The sequence below is a fragment of the Fukomys damarensis genome, unplaced genomic scaffold (genome assembly GCF_012274545.1).
Source record: "Fukomys damarensis isolate Sample0158 unplaced genomic scaffold, DMR_v1.0_HiC HiC_scaffold_23, whole genome shotgun sequence".
Taxonomy (NCBI): Eukaryota; Metazoa; Chordata; class Mammalia; order Rodentia; family Bathyergidae; genus Fukomys; species Fukomys damarensis.
In genome coordinates, this window is record NW_022900935.1 from 18,642,571 (window position 1) to 18,659,818 (window position 17,248).

The 17,248-nt window shown below is 36.3% G+C and overlaps 1 protein-coding gene across 3 annotated transcripts in view; it reads left to right on the forward strand.

The window, feature by feature from the left end:
• The window catches only part of Eya3 (EYA transcriptional coactivator and phosphatase 3), a 97,930-nt gene that overhangs the window by 44,815 nt on the left and 35,867 nt on the right, over positions 1 to 17,248 (forward strand). For 2 of the 3 annotated variants that reach the window (XM_010632503.2, XM_010632510.2), the window contains 3 exons: positions 2,136 to 2,272; positions 8,934 to 9,071; positions 14,548 to 14,633. In XM_010632503.2, the coding sequence (XP_010630805.1) occupies positions 2,136 to 2,272; positions 8,934 to 9,071; positions 14,548 to 14,633 (361 nt within the window). The remainder of the gene's footprint in view (positions 1 to 2,135; positions 2,273 to 8,933; positions 9,072 to 14,547; positions 14,634 to 17,248) is intronic. The other variant, XM_010632519.2, reaches the window with a different exon arrangement.

Below are 17,248 nucleotides of genomic sequence, written 5' to 3' on the forward strand. Positions count from 1 at the left end.
CAAAACAAAACAAAACAAGAAATACTGGCAATTGAATCTCAAAGGTACAAGTTTTTTAGGTATACAATACAATTACATTCATTATTGGAATCTTATACCTTTCCATGATGTATCTTGGTTCTTATTTTTTCTCACTTCCTTGCAAACTCTATAATCTGGTATTAACATATTTGTATCATTGGGTCAGTCATTTTATGTGGTTTTCTTCTGTGAAATGACTAAAGCTATTCTCTGAAATCATTATGAAGAAATTAGATACTAACCTATGATCTTTGTCAATTCTGGAGATTGAGACATTTGCGGTCCACTAATATTTCACATCATTCCCATGTGACTTGAGTAACAACTATAACCTGGACTATTTTCTGGATTTCGATGTAGCTAAGAATAGTGTCTTTGTCTCTGCCTTGTACTCTGCATAACTACTTTGATTTTGTTATTCTCCTGTTATGATTTTTTTTTAATTTTTAAAAAGAATACAGTCTCTCAGAATCTACTGAGGTATGAATATGTTGCATAATAAATTTGGAATAGGCAACAAAGTGTTTGCATATCCACTACACTCAAGACATTCTGTTAGCTATTACTTTTGTCTTGCTTCAGACTTCCTTACTACTTACTGGAGCCATCGTGTTACAAGCCTTTTATTTCCCCCCAGGAATTGAACTCAGGGCCTTGTGTTTGCCAGGCAGGCACTGTGCTGCTAAGCTAAATCCCCATCTCCCTTGTAACCCATTTTTTAACCACATTTCTAATCCAGTTTCACCTCCTTCTCTTTGTGTGTGTATGTATGTATGTATGTATGTAGTTCAGACTGGCCTTGAACAGATTCTCCTACATCAGCCTCCCAAGTGTTGGGATTACAGACTTATGCCACCACACCTGGCCTCTAATCCTTTTTAGGGGGTAAGGGGAATTGAACTCAGGACCTTGCACTTCCCCAGGCAGAGTGGGTACCACTGAGCTACATCCCTGACCCTCATCAATTTTAGACAGCCATGTCAAGTTCTTTATTAAAAATACCTCTGATCTTGTCACTCTTGGCTCAACAATTTCAGCACCTCCAAGTTGTTTCAGATTTGTGTGAACTTTTAGGCTAGCATTAAGGGGTTTTGCTATCTTTCTTTCACTTGCTCCTTTACTTCTCTTAATATACCTGCCTTAATGTTTGTTCCTTGAAAGCTGAAGCCCCTGTTTTCCTTCCTCTGCAGCTTTGCCAGGGCTTTTCTTGTCCTAGAACACCTTTTCTCAGCTGTGTCTACCATATCTGCTTGGCTTACATACCACTTCTTGGTAGCCATCTTTTACTGTCCTTTCCCCACAAAGCTGGAGGAGTGGAAAAACTTTTTTCCTGCAGAAACACTCCACTGCACTCTGCATTTTGTTCTTATTCTTTGTATTATATCTGAGCACTTTTATACCAGATAAAATAACTGGTATTTAATGTTCAGTGCAATAGTATGGGTGAATTGACCAGGTCAGCTAGCCAGTGTAAAGTCCTGGGGGTTTCACTGCTGAATTCAAATCCCTGATGTGGTACTATGCACTGATTTAAATACCAGTGAGAAGATTGTGTCATGTCTGGGACTTCCTAGATTTGAATAGTTACCCTGATTCCTTCTTCATAGTCTTGATTTGAGGATATTGGGGCCCAACCCTACCTGCTTTCTGATATAGTTGCCTATCTTTTCTCCACCAGCTCTATTCTCTTTTCCCAGTCCCATTTTCTTTTTCAGAACATTTAGTTTTGCCCAGAAGGTTGGATGGAGAATGAGAATCATTTCTGTTCTATTCAGTTTTCTGTTATTTTAGTTTTATTCTATATGTAGATAAAAAGGCATAAATAAATTTAATCTTTGTGTTTTACATAAGGCCTTGCTTACAGCATATCGTAGATGTTTGAAACTTGGGAGGATATTTGAAACTATTGAATTTTCATAAAATTATTCCTTGGGTAGATGATAGTGGAACCTGAAAAGAAAAAGGAGGTTCTGCTGTCTATAGTAAGGCATTTATGTGGAAGATTGGTCTCCTATTCCTGATTCTTTGCATTTAGTGACATTATCTAGTTTACTTATTTTTTACTCTAAAATAAGTCACATGTGAAAGTTTTTTGTTTTCTTGAATTTTTCTAGACCTTATGCACATATCCTCTCAGTTCCTGTTTCGGAAACTGCTTACCCTGGGCAAACTCAGTACCAGACACTACAGCAGCCTCAACCCTATGCTGTCTACCCTCAGGCAACACAAACATATGGACTACCTCCTTTTGGTAAGGTACCTTATTATATGCAGTTTCCAAGAATGTTGCTTTATTCCCCCACAAACTTCTCTTTCCCCAGAAAGCTAGCATGGTTGATCTGGAAGCTGAAAGATGCATTCAGTGATGTGTGTGATGTAATTTGAGTGTACAGCTTTGCAGAAGTATCTTTGAAATGAATCATAGTTTTCAAAACTCATTGCTTACCCTTCAAAATTTAGCTGTTTCCCAGTTCTTGACCCTCGAGTTTGAAAAAGTATAGAAAATTCTTTGAGAAATTACTGTTGCTTTGACTTAATGTGTGACATGGTACCATGGTTAAGTAGGCATAATAAGTATATTTTGAGGTGGTCAATTTCTGCAAAAACCAAATAGCCTAAGTTTCTAGATAGCATATGCCTCATAGCTTACATTGTAGGGGTTTGGGGGTTATTTTTGTTTTCTTTTGGCCAATTTATTCTTTTCTTCCTTCCCCCATCTGCACCCAAAACTGATTAAACATTAGCTGAACCAAAAAACTCGTCTTAGAATATGGAAAATCCTTAACTTTTTATACTTTTATCATATGCAGAGACGTTATTTTTACTTCTTCTTCTTTTTTTTTTTTTTTTTTTTTTTTTGGAGGCGGGTACCGGGGATCAAACTCAGGCCCTTGGGTTTGTGAGGCAGGCAGCAGAACCACTGAGCCAAACCCCAGCCCTGGGATGTCATTTGTATTAGTTTTAGGTATCTTGGATATGAACTGTAACTCAGAGTGATTTACCTGAAATTAGTTTGAAGTTCTTTGACCATTTAATATTTATGGATTTTTTCTGTGTGCATATAAATTGATAGATATATGCAGGGTATTTTACTGTCCCTTTTGTGTTCTCTTAGCACTCATATCAGAAAATTGACAGAATACTGTATTGTTTTGATATATGCAATCTCCCTCTCCCTCCCTCTCACCCACCTCGAGATTTTCTTTCTTTTTTGAGACAGGATCTTGCTAAGTCTCTGAGTTGCCCTGACTGGGCTCAAACTTGCAAGCCTCTGCCTCAGCCTCTCAGAGTGCTGGGATTACAGATATGCACTTTTGTGATATATTTAACTAATCAGCTCTGAATAATCCATTTGGCAGAAGAACCATCTGAAGCCAGGTGTGATGGTGCACGATTGTAATCCCAGAACTCACGAAGCCAGGCAGGAGAATTACTGAAAATTCAGGGCCAGTCTGGGCTACATAGTGAGTTCAAGGCCAGCCTGAATTACAGAGCAAGACTGTCTCAAAAACAACAGCAAAAATGTATTATTGGCAAGCCCAAGTCCTTTATGACATTGTTAAACAGTTGATTATTCCTGCTATTGAATATTAAATAAAATTTCTGTTGTCTGTGAGCTTAGTTTATGGAATACTTAACACACGTGTGTATAGTGCTAGGTATTGTAAGGTCTTTATGGTAATTACATTTTCATTGTGCTAAAAAAGAAAGAAAACTCTGTAAAAAGATCTCTGTTTAAAACCTGCAGGAAACATTGTACTATGGGAAAAAAATCATAATAACATGCTTCCGTAATCTATTTTTGTTTAATATTTGGGGTAAGAAAGACTTCTTTGGAGACAAATTGTTCGTCAATAAATGAGAGACAGGTAATCATTAGCTTAATTTGATTTTAGTATCAGAGTTTGGGGTAGAGTGAATGACAGATATGGTATATTTGCACATTTTTCTGGAGAAATTATAGTAATCTTGAGTTTATAGTTAACTTTTTAAGGTTATTATATCTTTAAAAGGTGTTTACTTGGATTTTAACACATGGCTTTTTTGAGTAATGTTCATTGATATAAGAAAAAACACTTGATTTCTTTCTTTTGAAATCAAGATTTTTTTATAGTGCTGCCTATTTTCAGATTAACTAGTTTATTTTATTTCAGGTGTACATAGGGCTTCAGAAAATTTCATTATATTGATATATTTATTGAGTGTTCACTATACCAAATAAAATGTTAAGAATAAGAACTTCACCCTTCCTATTATTGTCTCACTTAATTTTCATGTCAGCCTTAGTAAGTAAATAGTAGAATCCCCTTTTATAAGTGGAGAAACTGAGGCTTTATTAAATCACTAACCCAGAATCATACAATTAGTAAATGCCTGGAATTAGAATTGAACCTAGGTCTGTTTAATTCTAGAGTTGCATAAATTTAGGTCTATTTAAAAAAGATGATCTCATATTTGAGTTTGAAATTTTAAAATTCCTGTTAAAGTAGAAAAGACTAGAAATCTAGGAAGAGAAGGGTAAATTAGGAGTAATCCTATTCTTTCTAGAGAGACACAGAAAATGGAGATTGGAGGTGTAACTTGTAGAGATTTGAAGGAATGTATGAGGAAAGGATGTTCACTTATTCATAGGGACTTAACACCGCCTTTAGCTGCTGTTGATCTAATTCATTTTATGTGAGATATGTAAGAGCCTTAAGGTTGGTTCATTGCATTTTCCTCAGTAATTTCACTTCTGGGAATTTATCCTTTGGAACTAATTAGAGATTCAAACATTTACTAACCAAGCTATTCATTGCAGCATTATTTATAATAGCAAAATATTGGGAACAGCCTACATATGGAATAGAAAGGTACGTGTTAAATTTCAGTGTTTCCTAGAACTCAGTAACCATTCTATATAAATGTGGGGTGTTTTTGGTAGTACTGAGGATAGAACCCAGGCATGCATAACACTTGAGCCACATCCTTTCTTTATTTTGAAACAGGGCCTCACCAAATTGTCCAGGTGGGACTCAAACTTACAATTTTCTTGCCTCAGTCTCCCTCTTGCTGCTCTCCCTCTCTCTCTCTCTCTCTCTCTCTCTCTCTCTCTCTCTCTCTCTCTCGGTAACGGGATTGAACTTGGGACCTTGTACTTGAGAGGCAGGCGTCGGCACCACTGAGCTAAATTCCCAGCCATATAAATGATAGCCTTAAAAATATTTGGGGTCATTAGAAAACATTATTATTAATTGGAAAATCAGTATGTGAAACTGAAAACAATATAATATTAACTTAGTATTTTTACAAATATGTGTATAGAAAATAATTTTGGAGGAAAGCAGTGTGGATTTTAACAGCGTAGGCTCTATAGATTTAATGTCAGTTACCAAGGAGCTGCAAAACAAAGATGTAGTTCCTGTATGCAAAGGTTTCATTTAACAAAGTCCCATGCAAAAATGAGAACTGCTGTGCTTTTTTTTCTGTGTGGTGAAAGTATGTAATTTTTGGGGAAGGGGGTTTGAGACAGCCTCTCACTATGTAATATCCTAATTTTCTGTAGTGTACAGCTCCCTCTTTTATAATCAGGGAAAGTACTCAGATTAAGCTTAGTGTAATAGCTCATCTGAATGAGCTTGTCAGTCACCCAAGATATTTTTTCATGTATTTTTTTTCTAGCATTGTTGTGTACTTCAGTTCCTAGTCTAATCAGTCTCTAACCTATAAACTGAATGATCAGATTTGTTTGGTTAGAGTGGTGGAGTTTCTGATGATAAGACCCCACTCTGGGGCAATAGGAGGGAAATACTGTACTCAGGGATACACTTTCTTTCCCATTGTTAGACAGTAGTCTCTCCACAGCAAGTTCCTAGGACCTAAAAGTTCTAGAAAATCTTTAGTGTTTCACAGACATAGAGCATTGGATTAAGAATCAGGAAATCAGGGGACCGGGGATTTAGCTCAGTGGTGCTGCCACCTGCCTTTGCAAGTGCAAGGTCCTGAGTTCAATCCTCAGTACCAAAAAAAAAAGAGGAAATCAGAGTTTGATGTCCTTGTTTGCTGTGAGCCAGTAGTGCTAGAGAGTCAACCCATTTGGTACCTGCTGCCTTTTATCTGGAATTCTGGGCAGAGTGACTTTAGAGAAAGATATTTATATGTTCCTTAAAATCATAGCTACAGTGATGCTGGAGGCAATGTTCGTATTATCTTTTATTCCTTATTCCTTAAAAATAATTACATATTAGATATCTTTGTGTTCTTGCCAAAAATATTCAAAACTAGCTATTCTTCTACTTATTTTGGACAATTTTTTGCCCTTAAGAGAGAGACCTTAATTTTTTACCTTCTAAGAAGAACCAGCTTAGAGATATTTTACAGTTTGAAGCTTTCAAAAATGTTTTGGTTTTTTAAGACAGGGTCTTGCTGTGTAGTTCAGGCTGGCCTTGAACTGGCTGTGGAGCCCAGGCTGGCCTTGAGCTTGCAGCAGTCCACCTGCCTCAGCCTTCTGAATGCTGGGATTACAGGTACACATTACTACATACAGCATCAAAATGTATATTAAATAGTAAGACTAACAAATCATTCTCATTTGATACTATTGTTATTAGATAATTGCTTTAGTATAGCAAAATAATAAATATGTTCACAAATCTAGTACCTTGGGGTCAAAACCTGTTTGGAAGAAGAAATCACATAGATTACAGTAAATCTAGATGTTATTATGAAATTTAAATGGTAATTTGCTTGGAATGTTAATGTTTTAATACCAATGTTTTAATACAAATCTGTGGTGAAGTCATTTTCTAAGTGAAAGAGGAAATTTTAAAATAAAGTGTGGTAGATACAGTGAAAGAAAAACAAAAAAATAGTAATTTGCTTACCAAAAATCTGGTGAAGTACCCATCAAGAATGATGGCATGGCATCATAAATATTTAAAAATAATATTTTCAAATACTTTTGTCATTGAAATTTAAACACAGCAAGTACCTTAGCACTGATTAACCTGGACAAATGATCATGAACTAAATGGAAGGGGCAGTCTTCCTAATTCAGGCTAAGAGACGCTAATATTCCTCTGTCTCCTCAAATAAATTATTTCATGTAATCAAAAGACAAGAAAAGAGCCAGGCATGGTGGTACACACCTGTAATCCTAGCACTCAGGAGACAGAGGCAGGAGGATTGCCAAGAGTTCAAGGCCAGCCTGGGCTATATAGTGAGACACTGTCTCAAAAAAACAAAACAAAACAAAAATATTACATTTTTCTCTTTTATGCTTTAAGAGTTTGACACAAAGAAATTACCTTGTCCAGTGGTCATAACTCCTTGCTATTCTTACATTTACTTAACAGATCCGACAAATTTGAATTACACTAAGGCAATTAGCGCCTTGCTGAAACAGATATCCTCATTATGAAAGTATTTATTTACTGCATATATTGACTATAGATTTTTTATTGAATTAAGAATAAATGAAATGAATTAATACTGAATTTGAAGCCATGACTAATCTTAGTACTGTGTTTGTACATGGAATGTGTTTGATGATGAACTCTTTTAGACCTTTCTATCAGTTTTGATTACATTGATCCAGCAACCTCTGTTCACAGTACACGAAAAACCAGGCATCCTATTTTTATTTTAAAAAAAAACAAGCTTTTGCATGCTAAAATGATTGCCAAAGCTATATGTTTATGAGTACTTTACTCAAAAAGAATATCCTTAGTATCTCCTGTTAAAAGGGAAGGTACAATTAAGATGAGCAATTGTAAAGGAGTGACACATCATTAAACCTAAAACTCATAGAAACTTGAGTTCAACGAAGCAGTGGTCTTCACATATCACAACAGCTTATACAAGTGTATTGACCTTTAAAAATAGGTCTGAGAAAATTTGAAGGTTCATTATTTTCTCCCTGCCTAGGAAGGTAGGATATAAATATATTTTAGGAATACTGTCAAGTCAGGTGCCTTAAGATAAAAATAAAATAAAAGCGAGCAGTTATGGTGTCTGCCAGCATAAGATGGATTTATATGATCTGACATAGAATGATGTCAGGCAAGAGGAGAGCCAGTTGGAGACCAGCCTTGGCAACTTATCCAGAGGGGTGAGGGGACCTGTGATGTAGCTCATTGTGAAAGTTGTGGGTGCTGCAGAGAGAGAGAGACAGAGACAGAAACAAAAGTTAGTTACAAAATAATCACCTCAAGAAAAAGAAGAATTTAGCTGGGCGTGGTGGTGTATTGCTGTAATCCCACCACTCAGGAGGCTGTGGCTGGCCTGGGCTACGTGATAATAAGTTCAAGGACAAGAAAGAACCAAGACATATCATGTAAAGGTACAAGATCCCAATGATAAATGGAACTGTATTATTTGCTTTAAATGTACCAATAAACTTAGTGGGGAAAAAATAATCAGTTCAAGGCTAGCCTGAACTACATAGTGAGACCCTGTCTAAAAAAAAAAAGACAGCAGCAGAATTTAACACATTTTAGAAAAATTCAGAGTTTGTTTGATGGGTAAGTGAATTTTAAACTTATGTGAAGTATCTCCCACCTTGACAATTTGGATAAATGACTTATCACTGTACATGAACATCAGATAATGACAAATACTCCAGATTGGCGTCAGTAACTTTTTCTGAATCCTGGTCAGTTACCCCCAGCCATTGAAGTGAACTTATATACATACATACTGCTGTTGGGATTTTTAGCACAAATTTTGTTTCTATGGTCCCATCTCCTAATTCTTTGAAACCATATTTGCTTGTGGTATATTACAAATGGGAAAATCAATAATTTTCTCTTACAAGCAAATTTATTTTTGTTTTAAGATTTAGATTTTAAACCTACGGGCTGATATTTGAAAGCATAACCATGCTCCTTAGTCCCAGTGTATTGTTTGTAATTGGTCCAATTTATCTGATTCAGGTGCATTGTGGCCAGGTATGAAACCCGAAAGTGGTTTAATTCAGACTCCATCTCCAAGTCAACACAGTGTTCTTACCTGCACTACAGGGTTAACCACAAGCCAGCCCAGCCCAGCACATTATTCTTACCCCATTCAAGGTAAATAGGCATGGTTGTGTTTATGTGTTATTTAATTATTATTGAGTTTTTTTGTTTGTTTTTAATTTACCTGTATATCCAAACAAATTGGATAATACAGGTGTGCTGTCATCTAAAATATAGAAAGTGGTGATATTTGCATTTATGCATGCTTTTTGTGTTAGGTAACCCAGCACCAAAGAGTGTGGTTTGCAAGTAGTCTTAGCCTTTGAATGTAAGCTGCTTAATAGAGTTAAAGCTTTCCCTTCTGCATGTTGGTGCTGATATATCTTAAAGGTATCTTGTCCTGCAAAGTAACCAGAAAATTACAATAAATGAGAATTTTGCAAATTTATTTTATATGAACTGTCAGGCTGACATTGTAAAGTGTGTGTGCTTTTCTACTGTGGCTTTGTCACCTTGTACCCCTTTTATTACAGTACTTCGTAGGGCATTTCTCTTGCTCAGAAAAGTTCATTATTGTTTGTACTTCAGCATGAAAAGCACAGCATTAAATTCAGACTCTTAAAAAAACATTATCTTCCCAATTTTCCTAAAAGGTTAGGATTGTATCAGGACAATCGGGAAAAAGACAAAAAAAGGCAGGGATGGAATCAATTTTCTGCCTTTCCAAATCCAGTGTAGACCATTTACCATTGCTTCAGACTGGGAACTGCGACCCTATACCTGCCTTATCACCTGCCTTCTTTATGCTGGTTTCTCCTGGCTTTTTTTTTTTTTCTCCTTTATCCCAACTTGTAAATTTTATTCTTATAAATAGGCACTAGAGGGATGAGAATGGGATATACAAAACCTGTGTGAGGTTCTTAAGATAATGAACTGATGATGAGAAATGTTTGATATACTGAAAACAAAATATTCTATTTTCAATTTTAACTCTATGATCAACATCTTAAACAGTTAAATTTGGGGGAACTACTTAACTGCTTAGTCTAGTGGAAACTCCTGTTTTTTACCAAGTCTGCCCCGCCTTTTTGAAACTGATGTGCTTTTTATTCAAAGTCAAATCAATTCTTCTAAACACAATAAGCCCATTTTGTCGATGTGGATACAAATATTAAAGAAAGATGATTATTTGGTACTTGACTCAGTTATTGAAAAATTTTTAAGTATGCTTGGAATGCCCCCTTTTCTTATGTTCTATTACTGTCTTTATTTCTAGGATGGGAACAAATTAGAGAAAAACTCAAGAGCGTGACTACTTTTTTTCCACTCCTTCCCCCTCCCCTTTTCTTGAGATGCAGTCTCACTGTGTTGCCTAGGCTGTCTTGAACTCTTGAGCTCAGGTGATCCTCCTACTTCAGCCTCCCAAGTGCTAGGATTGAAGGTGTGCAGGCCTAACCAGGGCTGCTCCTTTATTCCAGTCATTCCATAGAATGAAGAAAAAAAAAAAAAAAGAAACGTGCCACGCATTGGTATATGTGTGCTGTTTTGTTTTGTTTTAAATGGTCAGGATAGCAATAGCCACTCAGCCTAACCCTGGCCATTCTACAATTGGCAACGCCCCATCTTCCCTGGGGAAGTCAGTAAAATTATCTCATAAGCCAAAATCTGCTTTTGGTTTAACTCTAATCAAAACCTTCACTTTATACCTCAGTGGTACTGTAAGGAGAGAGGATTGATTGCTCTAGTATGCTCATGAAAATCCTCTGAATAAATATATCTGACTTCTTTTTTTCTTGTAATTTTCAGTGTAGTGGTAAGATCTAACTTCTTTATATCATTCTTCCTACAGTATCTGGTGAATATGTGGCCTTGAATTGGTCATTTTCTTTAGTTGAGATGATCTGATTGAATAATATTTAAGTGGCAAAATTTCAAAATTAATTTTAACTCAATTTTAATTTTTAATTAATATTTTTGGTTCCAGTATTGTTAACACAGTAGTCTTCCGTTGAACAGAAAGTTTTATTTTGTTTTAAATCAATGTACTTCATTTTTTAGCATATCATTTTCTAAGATTATAGAAAAATTGAGCAGATAGCACCTAGATTTCTCATGTATTCCCCCACATACTCTACATGGTTTCTCTATTATTAGCATCTTAAACAGTATGTTACATTTTTTAGAATGAGTGGACTGATGTCAGTATATTATTATCTAAGTCTGTTGTTTATTCAGATTTCCTTAGCCTTAACCTGATGTCCTTTTTCTGTAACAAGATCCCACCTAGGGTACATTAGATTTAGTTGTCATATCTCTTTAGGCTCCTCTAGACATTGCAGTTCCTCACACTCCCTTGTTTTTGGTGACTTGGGAGTTTTGAATAGTATTAGTCAGGTATATTATAAAGTACTCCACTGGAATTTGTCTGATGTTTTCTTTCATGAAGATCACAGAGGTGAAAGGTCTTTTTTTTGTCACATCATGTCTGGTATGCACGCTGTCCTTTCGACTTAGGACTACTGATGCCGCCTTGATCATCTGGCTGAAGTAGTAGTATTAGGGGGTTTCTCCATTATAAAGTTACTTTTTTTTTGGGGGGGGTACTGGGGATCTAACTCAGATCTTACTTGCAAGGCAGGTGGTGGCACCACTGAGCTAAATCCCAGGCCCGTAAAGTTACTAATTTTCCATTTATGTTTGACTGGAAGTCACTGTGTCCATGGTTATTTCTATTAGTTGACGATATTAGGTTGACTAGGAGGGCATGGCTCTTACAAATTGTCTAGTCAGTGATTTCACAGCTCTCTTTTCAGAACAGGTGTGAGGATTGTCAGAAAACAGTTGGCTGTGTTATTCTCATGTAGAGATCTAACAGCCTTTAGATATGTAATAAACTACCAGTTAAATTTTATTTGATTCTGTAAATTTGTACTTTTTGTTACGTGTTTCATTGCTGCTGCTTTAGTTTTTTAAACCTGCACATATATGCAGAATAACAGCACTTTTTTTTTTTTTTTTTTTTTTTTTTTTTTTTCCGGATGTACCAGGGATCAAACTCAGGCCCTTGTGCTTCCACTGAGCTAAATCCCCAGCCCAATAGCACATTTTTCAAAAATTCTTGGCATTTTAGTCATGGATGAAGTAAGGTAAACTGTGTTTATGTATATTTTTAGGTAAATTTAACTTGAGTTCAGTGTTAATTAAAGGTGCCTAAAAATTATGACTTACTTAATTATTGACTAATTTCCCTCCCTAGAATTTAAACTCCATGAGGTCAGGTATTTTGTCTCACTTCTTCTTCTAATTTTCAGTGTCTGAAACAGTTTCTAGGCACATACTAGATCTTGATATATTGACTGTTTGCTGAATGAATGCACGATACCTGTTAGAAATGATTTGGTTGAGTTGCAGAAAGAAATACCGTTGAGCTCTGTGAATTTTTAAGTCGTCAGGCCAAATTGTTGAAAACTTGTTTAAAACTCGATTATCAACTAGCTAACCAATTCATGAGACTTCCTAGCAGTAGTAATAGAGTACATGTCCAGTTGGTAAAGTCTGCTTTTTTACTACCGTCCCAGTTTAGTAAGTGGTCTGAAGATTGTTAAATTTCTAAAACCAATTAGGGTGCATTTCCTCCCATGTATATAGAAATCACATATAATAGAGTTGAACATCTAGCCACTAGTAAATTATTGAGAAATTCAATAGAATTAAAATACTAAGAGGAAAAAAACATATACCAGATCCATGGTCAGTGGAAAATTGTAGAATGGGCTTTGCTGAGAAAGATAAGAAAATTCTTTATTTTTGCTCCCATTACTTAAGTCACCTCTGTTCAGTCTGTTTAATTGCAGGCCTGTTTAGGATAATACACTGTTAATAGAATCTGGAAATTAGTCAAAAATCTTCCCATAAGAATGATGAAAGCAGGACATGGCGGTGCACACTTGTAATCCCAGCACTCAGGAGGCCAAGGCAGGAGGATGGCTGCAAGTTTAAGGCCAGCCTGGCCTACATAGTGAGTTCAAGGTCAGCCTGAACTACATAGCAAGACCCTTTCTAAAAAAAAAAACAACAGCAATGAAAAAACTACAGAGCAGTCTACCCTATGCACTGCCATTTTTTGAGTATTTCATCTTAGGAAAAAGTATAGGTTAAGTTACAATAGAAAAGATGATAAATACTGATGGGAAAAAAAAGCATACCATCTATAAGGTTATAAAATTGACTTTAGTTGTAGTTAAGAAGGTACATTCTTAAGAGTCCTTTAATACTATACCACCTGGGTAGTCAGGAAATGATCCCTAGGTCAGCCACTGATTTAGGAAAAGCATTGGATAAAGAATTTGGAGATCCAAGTTGTCACCTTCATTAACTGCCACTAGCTTTGTGCCTCTGAAGAAGTTAAACTCTTCATTTTCCAGCCAAAATTTACAACAATTGCAATAATTTCTTCTAAACTCTTCTAAGCAGAGCACCAAACTGCTCTCTTTTCATTTTGACCAGTGCACTCTCTGTTGCATTTTTTTCTCCAGTTCTGGTCTTAATGGAGGTTTTCTTACTGACTTTCCCCAGAAGGACTTTGTTAGTAATGGGATAGGTACTCAGCTAAGCAAATCTATCTACTACTGGTGAACACTCTGGGTGTGTATGGCTATAGTAGAAGCCATGTCTGAGTGTGTTTATGATAAGTGAGAGAGGAGTTCAAAACTACTACCTCATAATATCAGTTACATTGCCTACCTGAAAAAAAATTCTTGTAATATTTACTGGTCACTAATGTTTGGGTAAACCCTAGTGGAATCTGTGATCAAATGATAAAAACTTAATTCAAATTCCTCATCTTAAGGCAGGCAGCCCAACTAGAGTGTATGTATATTTTTACCTGACCAGAATATATTTAATATTTTCTGAGTTTTTGCATTTTTGTATGTTCATTGATAAAATCCCTACATACTAGATCAGTGATGGCGAACTTTTTAGAGCTTTCAATGATACAAACAGCCTGCTGCAAGCACGCATGCCGTAGGTTCACCACCATTGTACTAGATCATGAAGTTATCCATTAATAATCTGTTATATGTGTAGAAACCAAGAAGCATTCCAGGCATTTTAGAATTTGGAGAACTCTTTTTCTCAAAGTACTTAGGTTGTATCAGGAAGGGCGTAATTTTGGGGAAGTGATAATAAACAATAACACAGGGTAGGAGTTGCTCTGTTGATTGTCAGTAGATCCCATTACAGGTGAGTGGTTTTTCAGCTTCTAAAGAAGATGGAATGGAATGAGTTCGTTTAGTTCTGATTTCATTGGTATCATTAGTATAAACTATGAATTGTATATGTATCCTTCTAGGACTTTAATAGGAAGAGTTGAAGACTCAAGTTGAAACAGAAAGACATTTGAAATGTTTGTTTCTAAGCAAGTCTAAAATGAGGGGGCATGACATGCAAAAATCAAAACAAGTATTTGTTTCCTTTTTTGGTGTTCTTTATCTCCTTGTAGATACTTGAGGGCAATATATTTTCAGCGTCTTCTAGCCTTCTACATAGTATCTTTAGCTAATGTCTCTTAACCCTTTCCATCCTATAGCTTCAAGCACAAATGCCAGCCTGATCTCCACTTCCTCCACAATTGCCAATATTCCAGCAGCAGCAGTCGCCAGCATCTCAAACCAGGTACAGTGTGCTTCTTTTGTTTACCCTGTTTGATTTGGTTCATCTAACTTGCTGTCTTTTTCCCATAGTCATCTAAGAAATAATCAGAAATGGTGTAGTCTGCACACCCTTTTTCTGGATACCCTCAGAACTAAGACTCTAGATTGCTTCTCAGACTGCCATCCAGTTTCTCTTGTTCCTTGCTAAGCCTCTTTGGATTATGGCTGTGTTTTGCCACTTTATCTGGTATAGTTCTTTCTACCTTATACCTTGCCCCTATTAGAATATAAGCTGCACAAAGATTAGGGATTTATTTTTCTTTTTGCATCGTTTCTGTGATTTTTTTCCGTTGATTTCTAGCTTCCTTCTGCTATGATCCGAGTGTATATAGGAGATTATTTCAATTCTTTTGTGTTTACTTAAGTATCCTTTAGTTATGGAAAAAGTCCTATGGGCTATTGAGAAGAATGTGTATCTGTCATTCTTGGATGAAGCACTGTAGATATATGTTAAGTTCATTTGTTCAGTGTGTGGTTTAATAGTTTTTTGTTTTTAATGTGTTATTTTCTCTACAACAATTAATATTATCACCACTGTCTCCATAGATCTTTCTTTCTGGCTGCAGTTGACATTTCTATTGTTCCTTTTCTCTGTTTCATTATTTTTGTATTTGTTCTTTCTTTTAGTTCACAAATATTTATTGAGGTCCTGCCTTTGTACCTAAAACCCTCATAAGGACTTTCTCTTTTCCCATTCATGTTTCTTCTTTTTGATCCATCTTCTGACGTGGACAGTCTCTATTTAGTTTTCCATGTCATAATAACTTTGATCTCAGGATGTTTAGCCATCACACAGTGTCCATTTACAGCCTGTAGGGTAAAGAGTCTGATCTTAACCTCATGATGTTTGAACCTCTAGCTGACTGAGGAATATTTTCTTTAATTCCCCACTATTTCTCTTAAGTTCATTATATCCAAAACTAGACCCTGGGCCCTGGGGGTGTGTGTGTGTGTGTGTGAGAGAGAGAGAGAGAGAGACTAGGGATTGAACCAGGGCCTTCAAACTGAGCTACATCTCCAGTCCCCCCCACCAGGCAGTGTCTCACTAAATTGCCTCAGTTGGGCTTGAATTTGTAATCCTCTTGCCTCAGCCTCCCACAGTGCTGGAATTACAGGTGTGCACCACCACCCCAGCATAATGCCACATTTTATCAAGTCATTCACCTGATCAGACTTTTCATGTTTTTATCCCCATTTTCTAACCTGTATAAGCTATGCAGTATTGCCTAAAGCATGCAAGTCATATTACTGAACCCTTCATTCAGACCTATAAGGATCCATTGTTTTAACCAGAATGGACATCTATGGCCCTTTAATAAAACCTTTGCAGGGCCTATTCATGGTCTTGCCTCCTGCATTAGTCACTTTCTAGTTTCTGGGACAAAATACCCAAGAGCTGTAGTTTAAGAAGGAGTGGTTTATTTCTATTTCATAGTTACAATAGATTCAGTGCATGGGAGAAAAACAGCATGGCAGAAAAGCTTGGCAGAGGAAAGATGTTCACTGCATTGCACCATGAAGCAGAGAGAAGAGAGCCACTGAGGATGGTCATACATGCGTAGAAGCCATGACCCCCAGTGACCTGCCCCTTCCAACCAGGCCCACTTCTGAAATGAGACTTTGGGGGGACATTTTAGATCTAAACCATAATGCCTCCCTTATGTATTAATCTCAGAAAGCACTCTCAACCATTACCGTCCATAATGATGGTCGTCTTCCTCTATATTTCACTCCTTTAATATGTAATCTTTTACAAATTTGATAGCAATTTTTTGTCTTCTTTCCTACTAAATTTTCAGTTTCTTTGAATTCTGCTAAAGTAACTTATTCTTTTCTTTAATGTTCCCGTGTTCTCCATGCACAAGTATATGCACACACACAATTATATTTTATTTATAATAGGGTGCTTAATGATTGTACAAAGATTTGGTCTAGCAATTGGCATCTTCCAACTTTCTGCTTGTCACTAATATGAATGTCAGTGGAACTTTTTGAAAGGTATATATTTGATCTCTGTCATTTGATTTTATTTTATAGCTCTATTAAGATGTAATTGACATACAAAAAAACCCCAGAGATTTAAATTATATGATTTGGTAAGCTTTGGCATATATGTGCTCATGAAACTACCGAAAGTTTCTTCCCAAGATTTTTTTTAAAACTTCATTTTTAAAGAAAACTTGATTTAAAAAAAAAAAATCAGGCCAGAGATATAGCTCAGTGGCACTGCCTGCCTGGCAAGTGCAAGGTCCTGAGTTCAATTCCTGGTGGGTAGGGTGGGGCTGGAAATGTATGTAATTCACTGGTAGAGTGCTTGGCTAAAGTGTACAAGACCAGAGTTTAATCACCAGCAGAGACTCAAGGGAAGAGCACATAAGAATATCAGTCTCCAAACTACGAAACTTTCTTGTAGGAGATGTGTTTTGTTTTGTTTTGTTTTTTGGAACTGGAGATCAAACTCGGGACCTTGAACTTCCAAGCAGGCAGTGACACCACTGAGCTAAATCCCTGGCCCAGGAGATATTTTTTTTAAGTTCATGTGTCCTTAGATTTACTACTTTTTTTTTTTTTTTTTTG